Source organism: Phaenicophaeus curvirostris, chromosome 6, assembly GCF_032191515.1.
Source record: "Phaenicophaeus curvirostris isolate KB17595 chromosome 6, BPBGC_Pcur_1.0, whole genome shotgun sequence".
In the NCBI taxonomy this organism is placed as follows: Eukaryota; Metazoa; Chordata; class Aves; order Cuculiformes; family Cuculidae; genus Phaenicophaeus; species Phaenicophaeus curvirostris.
In genome coordinates this window covers 840,305-856,053 of record NC_091397.1, presented here as the reverse complement: position 1 = coordinate 856,053, position 15,749 = coordinate 840,305, and the positions used below count along the sequence as shown (strand labels likewise).

At 57.2% G+C, this 15,749-nt stretch overlaps 1 protein-coding gene across 2 annotated transcripts in view; it reads right to left on the bottom strand.

Moving 5' to 3' along the window:
• Window positions 1-15,749, bottom strand: part of SCAP (SREBF chaperone) — a 28,751-nt gene that overhangs the window by 1,843 nt on the left and 11,159 nt on the right. For both annotated transcript variants that reach the window (XR_011337611.1, XM_069859139.1), the window contains exons 8-21: window positions 14,211-14,323; window positions 13,552-13,646; window positions 11,673-11,771; window positions 10,671-10,889; window positions 9,564-9,979; window positions 8,044-8,238; window positions 7,013-7,214; window positions 6,380-6,495; window positions 5,163-5,733; window positions 4,528-4,613; window positions 3,825-3,907; window positions 3,148-3,314; window positions 2,256-2,336; window positions 1,060-1,266 (exon numbers count right to left, since the gene is read on the bottom strand). Coding sequence is in view for 1 of the 2 variants with exons in the window: in XM_069859139.1 (XP_069715240.1) it covers window positions 1,060-1,266; window positions 2,256-2,336; window positions 3,148-3,314; window positions 3,825-3,907; window positions 4,528-4,613; window positions 5,163-5,733; window positions 6,380-6,495; window positions 7,013-7,214; window positions 8,044-8,238; window positions 9,564-9,979; window positions 10,671-10,889; window positions 11,673-11,771; window positions 13,552-13,646; window positions 14,211-14,323 (2,650 nt within the window). In the remaining variant the exon portion in view is untranslated. The remainder of the gene's footprint in view (window positions 1-1,059; window positions 1,267-2,255; window positions 2,337-3,147; window positions 3,315-3,824; window positions 3,908-4,527; window positions 4,614-5,162; window positions 5,734-6,379; window positions 6,496-7,012; window positions 7,215-8,043; window positions 8,239-9,563; window positions 9,980-10,670; window positions 10,890-11,672; window positions 11,772-13,551; window positions 13,647-14,210; window positions 14,324-15,749) is intronic.

The following is a 15,749-nucleotide window of genomic DNA, read 5'->3' as shown; positions in this document are numbered from 1 at the left end:
CTGCGGGGAACGAGAGCAGAGCAAGAGGAACCTGAGCCCGGAGCAGGACGGACGGAACCAGCCCTTCAACCACAACCTCGGGCTTCAAGCCAGAAGATCCAACCCAGCTCCCCGCAGCTCCCACTGGAGAAGGGAAGATGGAGCTGTTGGAGCAAGGCCAGAGGAGGCCATGGAGATGATCCAAGGGCTGGAGCTCCTCTGCTGGGAGGACACAGTGAGAGAGGTGGGGTTGTTCAGGAGAAGAGAAGGCTCCAAGGAGACCTTAACGCAGCTTCCAGGGCTGAAAGGGCCTCCAGAAAAGCTGGGGAGGGGCTCTGGAGCAGGGAGGGCAGGGACAGGACCAGGGGAACAATTTGAAGCTGAAAGAGGGGAGATGGAGATGAGATCTGAGGAGGAAATGCTCTCCTGAGAGGGTGGGGAGGCCCTGGAACAGGTTGACTAGAGATGCTGTGGCTGCCCCATCCCTGGAGGTGTTGGCCAAGTTTGATGGGACTTGGAGGAACCTGATGCAGTGGGAGGTGTCCCTGCCCAGGGCAGGGGTGGAACTGGATGATCTTTGAGTTCCTTCCAACCCAAACCATTCCATGGTTCCATACTTCCAACTTGACATCAACCTGAACTCCTAGATCCCATCCCTGGAGGTGTTGAAGGCCACGCTGGACGGAGCTTGGAGCAACCTCATCCCGTGGGAGGTGTCCCTGCACGGTGGGGTTGGAACTGGATGGGCTTTGAGGTCCCTTCCAACCCAACCCATCCCATGATTTTATAATATGTAGAAGCAAAGATGTTTTTCCAAACTGTGTGGTGTTTATCTAGAAATCCCATCCCGCTCCCTCTCCAGGGAGGGCGTTGAGTCCCCTTCCCTGGAGGGGTTTAAGGGCCGGGTGGCCGAGGTGCTGAGGGACACGGGTCAGTGACTGATGGGAACGGTTGGACTCCATGATCCAGTGGGTCCTTTCCAACCTGGTGATTCTAAGCTCAGCTGAGCGGGGCTGAAGAGTTTGCTGAGGCCCAGAGAAGCCCCGCAGGCCCCTTAACCCTTGCTCCCCGGTGACCAACCTGCTGGATGGAGTAGAGCTTGATCCCCGAGCTGCGGTCCCAGATGCTGATGACGTCGTCCAAGCCGCTGCTGATGACGCAGGAGCTGGTGCAGGTGAGGGAGGTGACGTCCCCGCGGTGGGCGTACATGTGGCTCACCTTGCTCCCCGTCAGCACGTCCCAGAGGCAGATGGCGCCGTCCTGGCCTCCACTCGCTAAAACCATCGTCTGGGAGGAACACGAGGAGAACCAGATCAGGAACCGCGGCTGCTCAGCACTCAAACCAATTCCAGATCAGAGCGATTCCAGCTCTCCTCTCCAGGGAGCCATGAGGTCTCCCCTCAGCCTCCTCTTCTCCAGGCTAAACACCCCCAGGTCCCTCAGCTGCTCCTCACAACCCTTGTTCTCCAGCCCCTCCCCAGCTCTGTTCCCTTCTCCAGACGTTCTCCAGCCCCTCAAGGTCTTTCTTGGAGTGAGGGACCCAAAACTGACCCCAGGAGTCACGGTCAAAGGAACGTGGGATGGAAAGCGGAACCACCAGCTTGGTGGCTGCCCCGTCCCTGGAGGTGTTGAAGGCCACGTTGGATGGAGCTTGGATCATCCTGCTCCAGTGGGAGGTGTCCCTGCCCATGGTTGGGGGTTGGAACTGGATGTTCTTTGAGGTCCCTTCCAACTCAACCCATTCCATGATTCTCATTTCTAATAGTGTCCAGACCTGGGTCTTCTCCATCTTTCCAAGTGGAGCAGAAAGCCTCCACGAGGCGTCTCTGCATGCAACGACCCCGGTGGTGGTGGCTCTGCTCACCTCTCCAGCCCCAGAAGCGCAACCACCGCTCACCAAGCAGGGAACCGGGTCAGTTTTGGCCCCGTGCTCCCAGCTCAACCTCCAGAGCTGCTCTTGGAACCACTGAGAGCCAGCAGCCTCCAGGAATGGGACTTCCCTGTTCCACTCAAGGAGACAAACCACCTCCAGGGAAAGGGACGGCTTCCGAGGGAGCTGGGTGGGAAATAGGGGTTTGGTTGGGTTTGGGTTGGTTGGACTGGGTTGGGTTTGGTTGGGTTGGGTTGGCACGCGGTGACCAGTTCAAGCAGCCAGCGAACCCTCAGAGAGCCCCAAATCAAGTCCTCTCCACCTCAACCCCAACAAGGCCCCAACCAGCAGCTCCGTAGCCACAGCTGAGGGCCGTTCTTGCTGGGACGCCCCAAGCTGGCCTCACCTGGTCCATGTAGACGGCCGTGATGGCTCCCGAGTGGCCCTGCAGCGTGAACAAACAGCAGGAATCTTCCAGCCGGAACACCTGCAGGGCAGAGGAGGTGGAGATGAGCGTCCCCGGGGCGGCCGAGAGGCAGGGAACCCACCTCGGCCTCATCCTTAGAATCAGAGAGTCATTAAGGCTGGAGAAGACCTCGAACCATCAGCCCGACCCCACTGTGCCGACTAAACCTGAGAATCGTAGAATGGGTTGGGTTGGAAGGGACCTTAAAGATCATCCAGTCCCACCCCTGCCATGGGCAGGGACACCTCCCACTGGAGCAGGGGCTCCAACCTCCATCCAACCTGGCCTTGAACCCCTCCAGGGATGGAGCAGCCACCACTGCTCTGGGTGACCTGTTCCAGGGCCTCCTCACCCTCATTGTGAAGAATTTCTTCCTAATGTCTCATCTAAATCTTCCCCTTCCAATTTCAAGCCGTTCTCCCTCATCCTGTCACTCCAGACCCCTGGAAAAAGTCCCTCCCCAGCTTTCCTGGAGCCCCTTTCAGTTCTGGAAGCTGCTCCAAGGTCGTCTTGGAGCCTTCTCTTCTTCCTAAGATCTCACCTCAATGTCCTCTTCCAGCCCAAAACCATTAAAATTCTAAAAGGTCTTTTCCAAACCATTCTGTGATTCCGTGATCTTAAGGGTCTTCTTCAACATCCACGATTCTCTGACTAAGACAGAGGAACCCCAGACTTGCTCAGGGGGCCCTCGAGGCCTCCATCCAGGTCGTTGATGAAGACCCTGAGCAGGGCTGGACCCAGTGCTGAGCCCTGGGGACACCACTTGGAACTGGCCTCCAGCTGGAAGGGACCTTAAAGATCATCCAGTTCCAACCCCCCGAGGAGAACTTACCCTCAGCGTGTGGTCCTGGCTGCCGGTGACCAAGCGTCCGGCCGCGGCCTTGAGCGCCGTGATGGGCTTCTGGTGGGCGCAGGACACGGTGTGGGTCTGCTGGCACACGATGACGTCGCTGCCGCTGACCACGGGGGAGGAGGGGACGCTGCTTCGGCCGGGGGCGCCTGCGGTGAGAGATGGGGGCGAGCCCTTAGCGAGTTCGAGGAGGACACCAAGCTGGGAGGAGGTTCTGCAGAGGGATCTGGAAAGGGTGGATCCATTGGGCTGAGAGCAACAGGATGAGGTTCCACCACGCTCAGTGCTGGGTCCTGCACTTGGGACACAAGCCCATGTAGCTCCAGGCTTGGGGAAGAGCGGCTGGAAAGGGCCTGGAGGAGAAGGACCTGGGGGGGTTGGTTGGACAGGAGCCAGCAGGGGCCCAGGGGGCCAAGAAGGCCAAGGGCATCTTGGCTTGGAGCAGAGCTGGCGTGGCCAGCAGGGCCAGGGAGGTTCTTCTCCCTCTGGATTTGATGCTGGTGAGGCCACAGCTGGAATCCTGGGGTCAGTTCTGGGTCCCTCACTCCAAGAAAGACCTTGAGGAGAACGTCCGGAGAAGTGAATGGAGAAAGAGTTGGTGGTGAGGGAGGAGGAAAAGGCTCAGTGGAGCTCGGACGGGGGCTGGGACACTCCTTTACCTCGGAACTGCAGGTGGTTCAAGGACGTGTGTGTCTCCAGCGAGAAGAAATCCAAGGAGCCGTTCAAGCGGGCAGCGACAATCCTGAGCGAGAAAGAGGTTCGGGGATTAGAAATCAGGGAAGGGTTTGGGTTGGAAGGGACCTCAAAGCCCATCCAGTTCCACCCCTGCCATGGGCAGGGACACCTCCCACTGGATCAGGGGCTCCAAGCTCCATCCAACGTGGCCTTCAACACCTCCAGGGATGGGGCAGCCACGGCTTCTCTGGGCGTCATGGGCCACATTCTCCTCACCCTCATCGTGAAGAATTTCTTCCTAATGTCTCATCTAAACCCTCTCCTTCCAATTTCAACCCATCCCTCCTCGTCCCATCACTCCAGACCCTCAGAAAAACTCCCTCCCCAGCTTTCCTGGAGCCCCTTTCAGCCCTAGAAGCTGCTCTAAGGTCTCCTTGGAGCCCTCTCTTCTCCAGGCTGAACATCCCAACTCTCCAACCTGTCCTTGTAGAAGAGCATGAAGGGGAAGTGTCTACTGGAGCAGATCTGGACCCAGGAATTCTTCTCCACCATGCCCAGTTGGATTGGTGGACACGTGGGAAGGAAGAGCCTTCCCAACGAATCCCTCAGGAGATGGGACAGAGCCGGGGTCTTGGTTTCCCCCAAGGTCTCTCCTGGCTGGAGATCACCGAGCGCAAACGCAATTACCTGTTGTTGAGGAAGACGAGCGCTGTGATGCCAGATTGACCTTCCTCGTTACTGCTCCGGAGGGTCCCCTCGATAGCATCCCAGACCTGGAAGGAGAAGACGTTCAGGCCGTGATCCTGCTTGGAAGATCAACGGACCTTGAGGAGTTGTTGATCCACCAACATCCACCCAAGCTCTCAGCTCTCTGACCTCACGGGTGGAAAATGGGGACAAACTGGAGAGGGGCAGAGTTAGACTGGACAGGAGGAGGAATTTCTTCCCCGTGAGGGTGGGGAGGAGCTGGAACAGGTTGCCCAGAGAAGCTGTGGCTGCCCCATCCCTGGAGGTGCTGAAGGCCACGTTGGATGGAGCTTGGAGCCCCTGATCCAGTGGGAGGTGTCCCTGCCCATGGCAGGAGGTTGGAAGTGGATGGGCTTTAAGTCCATTTCAACCCAAACCGTTCTATGATTCTATGAACTGACCTCGCTGAAGGAGAAAATCACTGGGAGAGGAAAGAGGCTGCCCAGGGAGGTGGTGAAGTCACCATCCCTGGTGATCTTCAAGAGGTGGGCAGATGAGGTGCTCAGGGATACGAGTGGACAGGTTGGGTTGGGCTTGATGACCTTTTCCAACCGAGTGAGCCCATGATTCCTCACCTCCAGCTTCCCGTTGCTCCGGCCGGCCACGATCAGGTTCCCCTGCAGCTCCAGGCTCCAGACGGAGCTCTCCAAGTCTCCTCCCCAGGAAGGAAGAGGTGACGCTTTCTCAAATCCCGTCAAAGCCTCATCTCCGAGGCTCCTCCTGCGGTTGCCGCAGGTCATCTCCTCGGTCCCGCAGCCCCGGGCGCGGGGACTCCCGCTCCCCACGCAGAAAGCGGCCTGGCTGCGTGGAGCCGAGAGGCCAGCCAAGTTCACGCACTTGGAGGTGCCGTGCTCTTCGTAGACCTTCCCAACCAAGCTGCTGAAGTCATAACCCGTCTCCTTCTGGCGAGCGGCCACCGCGCGCAGCCGCGTCTCCGGCTCGGGCGCCTTCACCTGCTCCGAGAAGTTGGTGTCGATGAGAGACGTGAGGTCTGGTTGGTCGCAGAAAAGAGGAGGTTGGGGAGGGTTAAGCATCCTCTTCAGCTGGTGGTTGCTCTCAAAAGAGTCATCCAGACCATTCTTGGCGTCTGGACTGTGATCCCAGCTCTCCTGGTAATCGAAGATGCCGCTGCTGTCTCTTCGCAACCTGAAAGACGGGAAGAGCCCGGTGGGAGGTGTCCCTGCCCATGCAGGGGTGGAACTGGCTGGGTTTGAGGTCCCTCCCAACCCAACCCATCCCACGGTTCCATGATTCTGACCTGTCAGCAACCAGAATCCCCAGCTCCCATTCCTAGAGGTGTTGAAGGCCACGTTGGATGGGGCTTGGAGCAACCTGATCCAGTGGGAGGTGTCCCTGCCCACGGCAGGAGGTGGAACTGGATGGGCCTTGAGGTCCCTCCCAACCCAAACCATCCCAGGATTCTATTAATAAAAGGTCAGTCCTTCCACCGCCTCTCTTGGAGGCTTCTTGGAGGAGGTTGTGGAGAGGAGGGAGCTGGGCTCTTCTCCCAAGGGACAGGGGACAGGACGAGAGGGAATGGCCTCAAGCTCCACCAGGGGAGGCTCAGGCTGGACAGCAGGATGGAATCTTTCCTGGAAAGGGTACTTGGTCCCTGTCGGAGGCTGCCCAGGGAGGGGGTTGAGTCCCCTTCCCTGGAGGGGTTGAAGGGCCGGGTGGCCGAGGTGCTGAGGGACACGGGTCAGTGATTGAGGGGGACGGTTGGACTCCATGATCCGGTGGGTCCTTCCCAACCTGGTGATTCTCTGAATGAGTTGGTAGAGCCAGGAGTTACCTGGGTTTGGGAATAACGGTGAGGCAGTCGCCGGTCTGAGCGTCCCACACGCGGATCTGACCCACCAGGCAGCAGCTGACGAGCAGCATCCCGTCACTGGCCAGACATTCGATGTCCTGGAAAGGGAGAACAAGCAGAGCTGAAGGCACAGTGACACCAAGACCTCTTGACCATGAAAACCACCCCGTGTGGGCCTGAGGAACCATGGAGAAGATAGGCTTTACGTCACAGAATCATGGAATGGTTTGGGTTGGAAGGGACCTCAAAGCCCATCCAGTTCCACCCCTGCCATGGGCAGGGACACCTCCCACTGGATCAGGGGCTCCAGCTCCATCCAACATGGCCTTCAACACCTCCAGGGATGGAGCAGCCACAGCTTCCCTGGACAACCTGTTCCAGGGCCTCCCCACCCCCATGGTGAAGAATTTCTTCCTAATGTCTCATCTAAATCTTCTCCCTTCCAATTTAAAGCCGTTCTGCTCATCCTCTCACTGCAGACCCTTGGAAAAAGTCCCTCCCCAGCTTTCCTGGAGCCCCTTTCAGGACTGGAAGCTGCTCGAGGGTCTCCCTGGAGATCCGAGACACAAGGCAGTAGAAGACCTTTCTTAAGAGGACCTCACCCCTCTGACCTACCATGAGGTGCCCCCTGAGAACCAAGGGGACGATCTCGGTCTCGGGTGGGGAGTAGCCGTAGTCGTCACAGGGCAGGTCCCCCCTCTTCCTCCTGCTGTGCGAGAGCCCGTTCTGACCGTAGTTCTTGGGGCAGAAGACCTTGTAGAGGCAGAAGAGCAGGAGGACCAGGATGATGCCCGACGCCAGACCCAGAGCTGCCACCCTGGAGGGAGAGACAGAGCCAAGGTGAGATAGAAGATCCTCTGACCCATCAGGGAAGTGTTAGACACGAGGCTGGTCCAGGGAGGAGATTCTGACCCTGGGCTCGGCCCTGGTGAGGTCACACCTCGAATCTGGGGTCAGATCTGGGCCCTCACCACAAGGAGGACATTGAGGTCCTGGAGCGCATCCAGACAAGAGCAACGAAGCCGGGGAGGGGGCTGGAGAACAAGGATTAGGAGGAGCACATGAAGGACCTGGGGTTGTTTCACCTGGAGGAGGCTGAAAGGAGATCTCATTGCTCTCTACAACTACTACATCCACCATGGCCTTCAGCACCTCCAGGGATGGGGCAGCCACAGGTTCTCCAGGCAACCTGGGCCAGGTTCTCCTCACCCTCATCGTGAAGAATTTCTTCCTAATGTCTCATCTCAATCTTCCCCTTCCAATTTAAAGGCAACCCCCTCATCCTGTCACTCCAGACCCTCAGAAAAAAAGTCCCTCCTCAGCTTTCCTGGAGCCCCTTTCAGTCCTGGAAGCTGCTCTAAGGTCTCCTTGGAGCCTTCTCTTCTCCAGGCTGAACAACCCCAACTCTCTCAGCCTGTCCTCAAAGCAGAGGTTCTCCAGCCCTCACATCATCTCCATGGCCTCCTCTGGACTCGCTCCAAGAGCTCCATGTCCTACCCATGCTGAAGCCCCCAGAATTTTGCAGGGAAGCTTCACAAATCCTTCTCGTTCTCCTTTTTCTCCCTCCAGAAGAAGAGCCAAAGAGCATCCCAAGCCTCCAAAGGAGTTCAGGGATGGTCAGGAGACCACATCCAGAATTCTCTTACTTGTAAAGGGTGACATCTTGGTGGCCTTGTGGCTTGGATGAGGCTTGGTCAGGCTGAGCTTCAGCATCCAGCTTCCCGCTGCTGGAGGCCAGGAAGGGGTGGTAGCGATTCGCCTCCTGGGGGTGCCGGACTTCTAAGGCCTCTTGGGGGTTCAGGTACAAGGTGACAGGGATGGCTGGAAGGATGCTGATGTACCTGAAAGAAGAGGAGAACAAACACAAAGAGCTTAGCAGGCTTCTCATCTTCTCACGAGGCAGGTCTGGGGATGAACTTCCAGTCCTGTAGAATCACAGAATCACCAGGTGGGAAAGACCCACCGGATCATGGAGGCCAACCGTTCCCATCAACCACTGACCCGTGTCCCTCAGCACCTCGGCCACCCGGCCCTTCAACCCCTCCAGGGAAGGGGACTCAACCCCCTCCCTGGGCAGCCTCCGACAGGGACCAAGCACCCTTTCCAGGAAAGATTCCATCCTAATGTCCATCCTGAGCCTCCCCTGGTGGAGCTTGAGGCCATTCCCTCTCGTCCTGTCCCCTGTCCCTTGGGAGAAGAGCCCAGCTCCCTCCTCTCCACAACCTCCTCTCAGGGAGTTGCAGAGAGCAATGAGGTCTCCCCTCAGCCTCCTCTTCTCCAGGCTGAACCCCCCCAGCTCTCTCAGCGGCTCCTCCTAACCCTTGGTCTCCAGCCCCTCCCCAGCTCCGTTCTCTTCTCTGGACTCGCTCCAGAGCCTCAACATCCTTCTGGTGGGGAGGGGCCCAGCACTGACCCCAGGATTCGAGGAGCGGCCTCCCCAGGGCCGAGGCCAGAGGGAGAAGAACCTCCCTGGCCCTGCTGGCCACGCCGGCTCTGCTCCAAGCCAAGATGCCCTTGGCCTTCTTGGCCCCCTGGGCCCCTGCTGGCTCCTGTCCAACCAACCCCCCCAGGTCCTTCTCCTCCAGGCCCTTTCCAGCCAGCCTTCTCCTAGGCTGGAGCTGCCCAGGGTTCTTGTGCCCCAAGTTCCTGGTGGAACCTCAGCCCATTGGTCTCAGCCCATGGATCCAGCCTGTTCAGGTCCCTTTGGAGCCTCCCGACCCTCCAGCAGATCCAGCTCCCACCCAGCTCAGTGTCACCCCCAAACTTGCTCAGGGGGCCCTCGAGGCCTCCATCCAGGTCGTTGATGAAGACATTGGAAGCAGCAACCCGTAGCTGCAGGTATTCGAAATTAAAGACCTTTCTGAAACATTGGTTGTAGAATCATGGAATGGGTTGGGTTGGAAGGGACCTCAAAGCCCAGCCAGATCCACCAGGGACACCTCCCATTGGATCAGGTTGCTCCAAGGCCCATCCAACGTGGCCTCCAAGACTTCAAGGCTTGGGGCAACCACAACTGCCCCGGGCAACCCGTTCCAGTGTCTCCCCACCCTCATCGTGAAGAATTCCAGAAGGAAAGGATCTAACTCAGAAGGATGAAGGAGAGAAAGAAGAGAAACGCTTGGATGTGAACCAAGTGCCTGTGGACACTCGAGAGCAGCCAACTTGCCTTTTGGCCAGCGTGATGTTGTAGTAGCTGAAGAGGGACGGCCAGTGTCTGAAGGAAAGCTTCCTCCAGATCTCCTCGTCCTCTGCTCCCCAGGTCACCTCAGCTTCGGTTCCGAGCTCCGTCTGGCCGTTCCCTTTGCCCTCTGGTCCTTGGGCCCAACCCTGGCTCCTGGGGTCCAACCCCACCTTCTGCTCTCGCTGCTGCGTCTGGTTTTCCGACAGCTGCACGGGGTCCGACGGGAAGACCGAGAGGTCGATCTTGGGGTCTCCAGCAGGTAGAACTTCTCCAGGAACAGGCAGAGGAGGCAAACCAGCCTCACCCAACGGGCTTTGCTCCGTGACTTGTGACGTGAGGTAGGTGCGGAGCCCAGCAGGATCCGTGTAGACCAGGATCCCGATCCAGATCACCGTCCCGGCCTGCAAGGCGATGAGCAAGGAGACAAGCTTAGCAGGTGGCTTCCACCTCCAACACCTCGTTAGCCGCTTGGGTTGATGATCAATACCCCCAACCCAGGGACGCCCTGCACTCAGCTACGGTCCTGGTGGACGCCTCTCGTCTAAGAAGACCGGGAGAGGTCGCACAAAGGCTGAACGCCACGTTTCCACGAGCCACCAAACTCAACCTGCTGGGAAGAGTTCCATTTCTCCCATAGCAAGGAGGAGATTCCTTGCTGGTGGTGGGGAGCAGCACCTCAAACGGGGCTGGAGAAACTTCATTCAAGGTTCATTTGGGGATGTATTAATTGAATTTAAATCGCCGTCAGTGGTAGTTGACCGTAAGACGGGGCTGTGGTGCGGAGAGCTGAAGGACACACACGTTCCTCCTCTCCCATCACACATCCAGAACAAGGATGAGCACGGAATCCTCCGGTTGGAAAAGACCTTTGAGATCATCGAGTCCAACCGTCCCTGTCCACCACTATTTCAGATCCCTGAGCACCTCATCTGCCTGGATTTTAAACTCCTTCAAGGCTGGAGACTCCACCACCTCCTGAGCAACCTCTACCAGTGCCCGAGAAACCTTCCGGTGAAGAAACGCGGCGCCTGTTTGGCTCGGGAAAGCGTCCAGCAGGAAGGGGTAGGAGATAACAACCACCACGCCACGTACCATGATGAGTCTCTGGGCCAGGCGGGTCCTGGCGAAGAAGTAGATGACCCGCAACCTCTTTGGGAGACGGAGGTTCCTGAAAGACGAGGGTTGCAAGGTGATGGTGTGAGGGGTGGCCGGTCGCAGAGCCGGTTGGCGTTCGTAGCGTTGCGAGCGGCTGGTGGGCTTGGCCGGCGGCAAGCAGGCTTCTGCGGGCAAGCGCTTGTTCAGATCAGCGAGCTGCGAGAAGAAAAGGGAAGGTGGGAGAGCCGTGGGCAGGAGGTTCCTCAAGAGAAAAGGGTCAGAGAATCGTGGAGGTTGGAAGAGACCTCGAAGACCATCCAGCCCAACCCCACCGCGACTGCTAAATCGTGTCCTCAAGGGCCACGGCCAAATGGTTTTTGAGCTCCTCCAGGGATGGAGACTCCACCACCGCCCTGGGCGGCCTCTGCCAAGGCCTGAGAAACCTTCCCATGAAGAAATTTCTCCTGATGTACAATCTAGACCTCCCCTGGTGCAACTTGAGGCAGTTTCCTCTCATCCCATCCCTTGTTCCTTGGGAGAAGAGCCCAGCACCCACCTCACCACAACCTCCTCTCCAGGAGCTGCAGAGAGCGAGGAGGTTTCCCCTCAGCCTCCTCTTCTCCAGGCTAACCAGCCCCAGGTCCCTCAGCTGCTCCTCACAACCCTTGTTCTCCAGCCCCTTCCCCAGCTCCATTCCCTTCTCCAGACGTTCTCCAGCCCCTCAAGGTCTTTCTTGGAGTGAGGGACCCAGAACTGACCCAGAACATGGAGACGTGCACCTGGGGACACGGTTTAATCATCACAGTTGGGCTGGGCTGATGGTTGGACCTGGTGATCTTGGAGGTCTTTTCCGACCTTAATGATTCCATGATTGTCTGTAGAAGTTCTACAGCTCCTACTTTTCTACTTAGAAACCCACAGGATCCGCTTCCTTGGATCCTTCCTCAACAGCAGAGAAGAAAGACCCAAAGCAAACCCGCTGTTGGGGCTCCTCCTTACCTCCATGCGGCGAATGTCGATGGACAGCACGGTGGTGAAGAAAAACATCTGCAGGAAGAAGTCGGACACCAGGCCAACGACGGCGAAGAGGCAGAACTCCTGCGGACAGGACACAGGCAGAGAACGATCAACATCCCAACGCGAGAAGAGGAGAAACTCAACCACCTCCTGCCCAGAGTGCAGGCCTGGGTCTATTTTATGGACCTTCTATCCAGAGTTTGGAACAGTGGAGAGTTTGGCTCTGGAGAAGAAAGGGTTGGAACGCTGCTCAGCAGAAAAAGACCTGGGGGGGTTGGTTGAACATGAGCCAGCGGTGGCCCAGGTGGCCAAGGAGGCCACCAGCATCCTAGCTTGGAGCAGCCCTGGGGTGGCCACCAGGAGAAGCACAGGAATTGTCCCCCTGGACTCGGTGCTGGTGAGGCCACAGCTTGAATCCTGGGGTCAGTTTTGGGTCCCTCACTCCAAGAAAGACCTTGAGGGGGTGGAGAACGTCTGGAGAAGGGAACGGAGCTGGGGAAGGGGCTGGAGAACAAGGGTTGTGAGGAGCAGCTGAGGGACCTGGGGCTGGTTAGCCTGGAGAAGAGGAGGCTGAGGGGAGACCTCATCACACTCTGCAGCTTCTGGAAGGAGGTTGTGGTGAGGTGGGTGCTGGGCTCTTCTCCCAAGGGACAGGAGGAAATGGCCTCAAGTAGCACCCAGGCAGGTTCAGAGTGGACATCAGGAAAAAGTTCCTCACTGAAAGGTTTCTCCAGCCCTGGCAGAGGCTGCCCGGGGTGGTGGTGGAGTCCCCATCCCTGGAGCGCTTTAAAAGATGGGGAGATGAGGAGCTCATGCATCTGGTTTAGTAGTGGGAGCGTCCAGTTGGACTCGATGATCTCAAAGGTCTTTTCCAACCAAGCGATCCTATTCTCATCTGAAGCCCAAAGCTATTTTGGGACAAGGAGAGCCACGGAAACCAAAAGAACCCTTTCTGCTAAACAAGTTGCACTGCCAAGGAGCAACGGAGAAGAACAAGACCTATTCCAGCCCCCATGGGAGCCTTCAGCAAAGAAACATCTCCCTCTTCTGCTGTTCTACACCAGAAAACATCTACATGACCCCAGGGTGGTGCTGCTCCCTCTGAGAGCCAAGGTCCTGGTTGGATTTACGTTCCCCGGCCTCCCTGGACTCTGCAACATGAGCTATCTGGGCACATGATCTGCGTGGTGTCCTTCACTCCAGGGACAGAGATAAGAGGCACATGGCAACCTCCAGCAGAGCAGATGTCGATGTCCAAGAGACACTAACCCTGTGAGATTCCTCCTCTGGAGAAAGCAAGCGGAGAATCATCCAGTGAATCGTGGAATGGGTTGGGTTGGAAGGGACCTCAAAGCCCAGCCAGTTCCCAACGGGACGTTGCCCATGAGAGACTGACTTATATTTGAAGGCCAGGCTGGATGGGGCTTGGAGGAGCAACCTGATCCAGAGGGAGGTGTCCCTGCCCACAGCAGGAGGTCGGAACTGGATGATCTTTAAGGTCCCTTCCAACCCAAACCACTCAACGATTCTATGAACTACAGGATGAGCTGAACGCGTAAGCCCAGCTACTAGAAGGACCCCAACTGGGAAGACTGAGGAACCAGGAGCAGATGCTGGAGAGAAGGCCACCTCCCTGAGGGATCCATGAGGTCATTATGTCCCACTAAGGAACCCTTATTCCAATCAGTTGGTTCTTGCAGAGCCTACAAGCTCCTGTCCTGCAAACTGGGGCTCTGACCAACCTGATCTGGTTGAAGACATGGCTGCTCCTGCGAGGGGTTGGGTTGGATGACCTCAAAGGTCCCTTCCAACCCAAAGCGTTCCATGAGTCTGTGAACTCAAAGCCCACGGCTCTACTCACCTGGATGGCCGGGACAAGGGTGAAATAGCCGATCAAGATGATCCCAAGCTCCGTCGCCATGTTCTTCATGATGGACCAGCTCTCGTTGCTCAAGCCTGGAGAAAGAACGCATGAAGATGGGTACGACGAGACCCTTCGGTAGAGGACAGACATGAGCAGGGCAAAAAGGAACTGGATTTCTCTTCGTTAAGGGGGACACCAGGAAAAAGAAAGCATGTTCACGCTAAAATTCAGCAGATCTTATTGAACATCTAAGTCATAGAAGCCTGGAATGGGTTGGAGGGACCTCAAAGCCCATCAAGTTCCACCCCCCTCCATGGGCAGGGACACCTCCCACTGGATCAGGGGCTCCAAGCTCCATCCAACGTGGCCTTCAACGCCTCCAGGGATGGGGCAGCCACCACTGCTCTGGGCAACCTGGGCCAGGGCCTCCCCACCCTCAGCATGAAGAATTTCTTCCTAATGTCTTCTCCAACCTTAACGATTTCACGGTTCTTGGAATCAACAAACCAGCCCCAGAAGACTGGTAGGACCCAATCCACGTTTAACACAAGGAGTCCTCATTTCCTTCCCAGACTAGAATTAAGATCATTCTCCGTCTCCCAGTCCTTGGGTGACGCTGGTGTCTTTGTCAACGTCCTTCTGGAGCAGAGACCTACCTTGGGCAATGCGCAGCTTCACTTCCAGGTCGACAGGCGTGGAGACGACCGACTTGGTGAGAACCAACACGTTCTCCAGGCCGATGACCACAACCAAGTATGGAAATATCTCTCTAGAGGGGAAAAAGAACCAGATGGGAGCATGAGAACCTTGGTGACACACAAGGGAAGAGCACAAGTCAAGCAGCAAACGTGGATCCTAGAGTCAAGACCAAGAAACGCTCTCCAGTGCTCTTAGTCAAACCCTTCTCATACGATATCGCTCTATGATGAGGTGAGGGTTCCATATCTCACCTGGTTTGGACAGGAGTGGTGGAACTGGGTGGGCTTTGAGGTCCCTTCCAACCCAAACCATTCCGTGATTCCATGATTCTAAGTTGCCATCAACCAGAATCCCCAGACCCCACCCCTGGATGCGTTAAAGGCCACATTGGATGGAGCTTTGAGCGACCTGATCCAGTGGGAGGTGTCCCTGCCCATGGCAGGGGTGGAACTGGCTGGGCTTTGAGGTCCCTTCCAACCCAAACCATCCCATGGTTCCATGATTCTAACTTGCCACCAACCAGAACACCCAGATCCCACTCCTGGAGGTGTTGAAGGCCACGTTGGATGGAGCCTGGAGCGACCTGATCCGGTGGGATCCACGGCAGGGGGTTGGAACTGGATGGGCTTTGAGGTCCCTTTCAACCCAAACCATCCTATGATTCTCCTCACTCCTGTTCTTCTTCTCTCTTTTGGGGTCCTCACAGTTCAGATCAGAAGGAAAAACCCGTCCCGTGCCTGAACATGGTTGGAAGAAAATCTCTTCATTTCCCTCCAGCTCAACTCGGACAGGAACACAAAAGGTCTCATTGTGGAGAAGAAGGGGTTTGTGTTGTCCTGGTAGGTACAGACCCAGGAGAACGTGCGTGCAAGCACCCACGCCCCTTGGCCCACCACGACCAGCCAGGATGGGCAAACAAAGAGGGTTACGTTGGGTAGTAGGAGAAGGTTCCTCCTCCAGAGGGTGGTGGAGCTCGGGAACAGCTCCCAGGGAAGCTGACACTGCTCCAAGCCTGATGGTATTCCCGAAGAACTTGACCAATGCCCTCAGAAGGGACCATCCCACTGGACTTGGGGCTGGTGAGGCCACAGCTCGAATCCTGGGGTCAGTTTTGGGTCCCTCACTCCAAGAAAGACCTTGAGGGGCTGGAGAATGTCTGGAGAAGGGAACGGAGCTAGGGAGGGGCTGGAGACCAAGGGTTGTGAGGAGCAGCTGAGGGACCTGGGGCTGCTTAGCCTGGAGAAGAGGAGGCTGAGGGGAGACCTCATCGCCCTCTGCAGCTCCTGGAGAGGAGGTTGTGGTGAGGTGGGTTCTGGGCTCTTCTCCCAAGGAACAAGGGGTGGGAAGAGAGGAAATGACCTCAAGCTGCACCAGAAGAGGGTTAGGTTGGATATCAGGGAATATTCCTTCATGGAAAGAGCAGCGAAGGCCTGGCAGAGGCTGCCCAGGGTAGGGGTGGAGTCTCCATCCCTGGAGGGATTCCAAAAGCCTCTCAC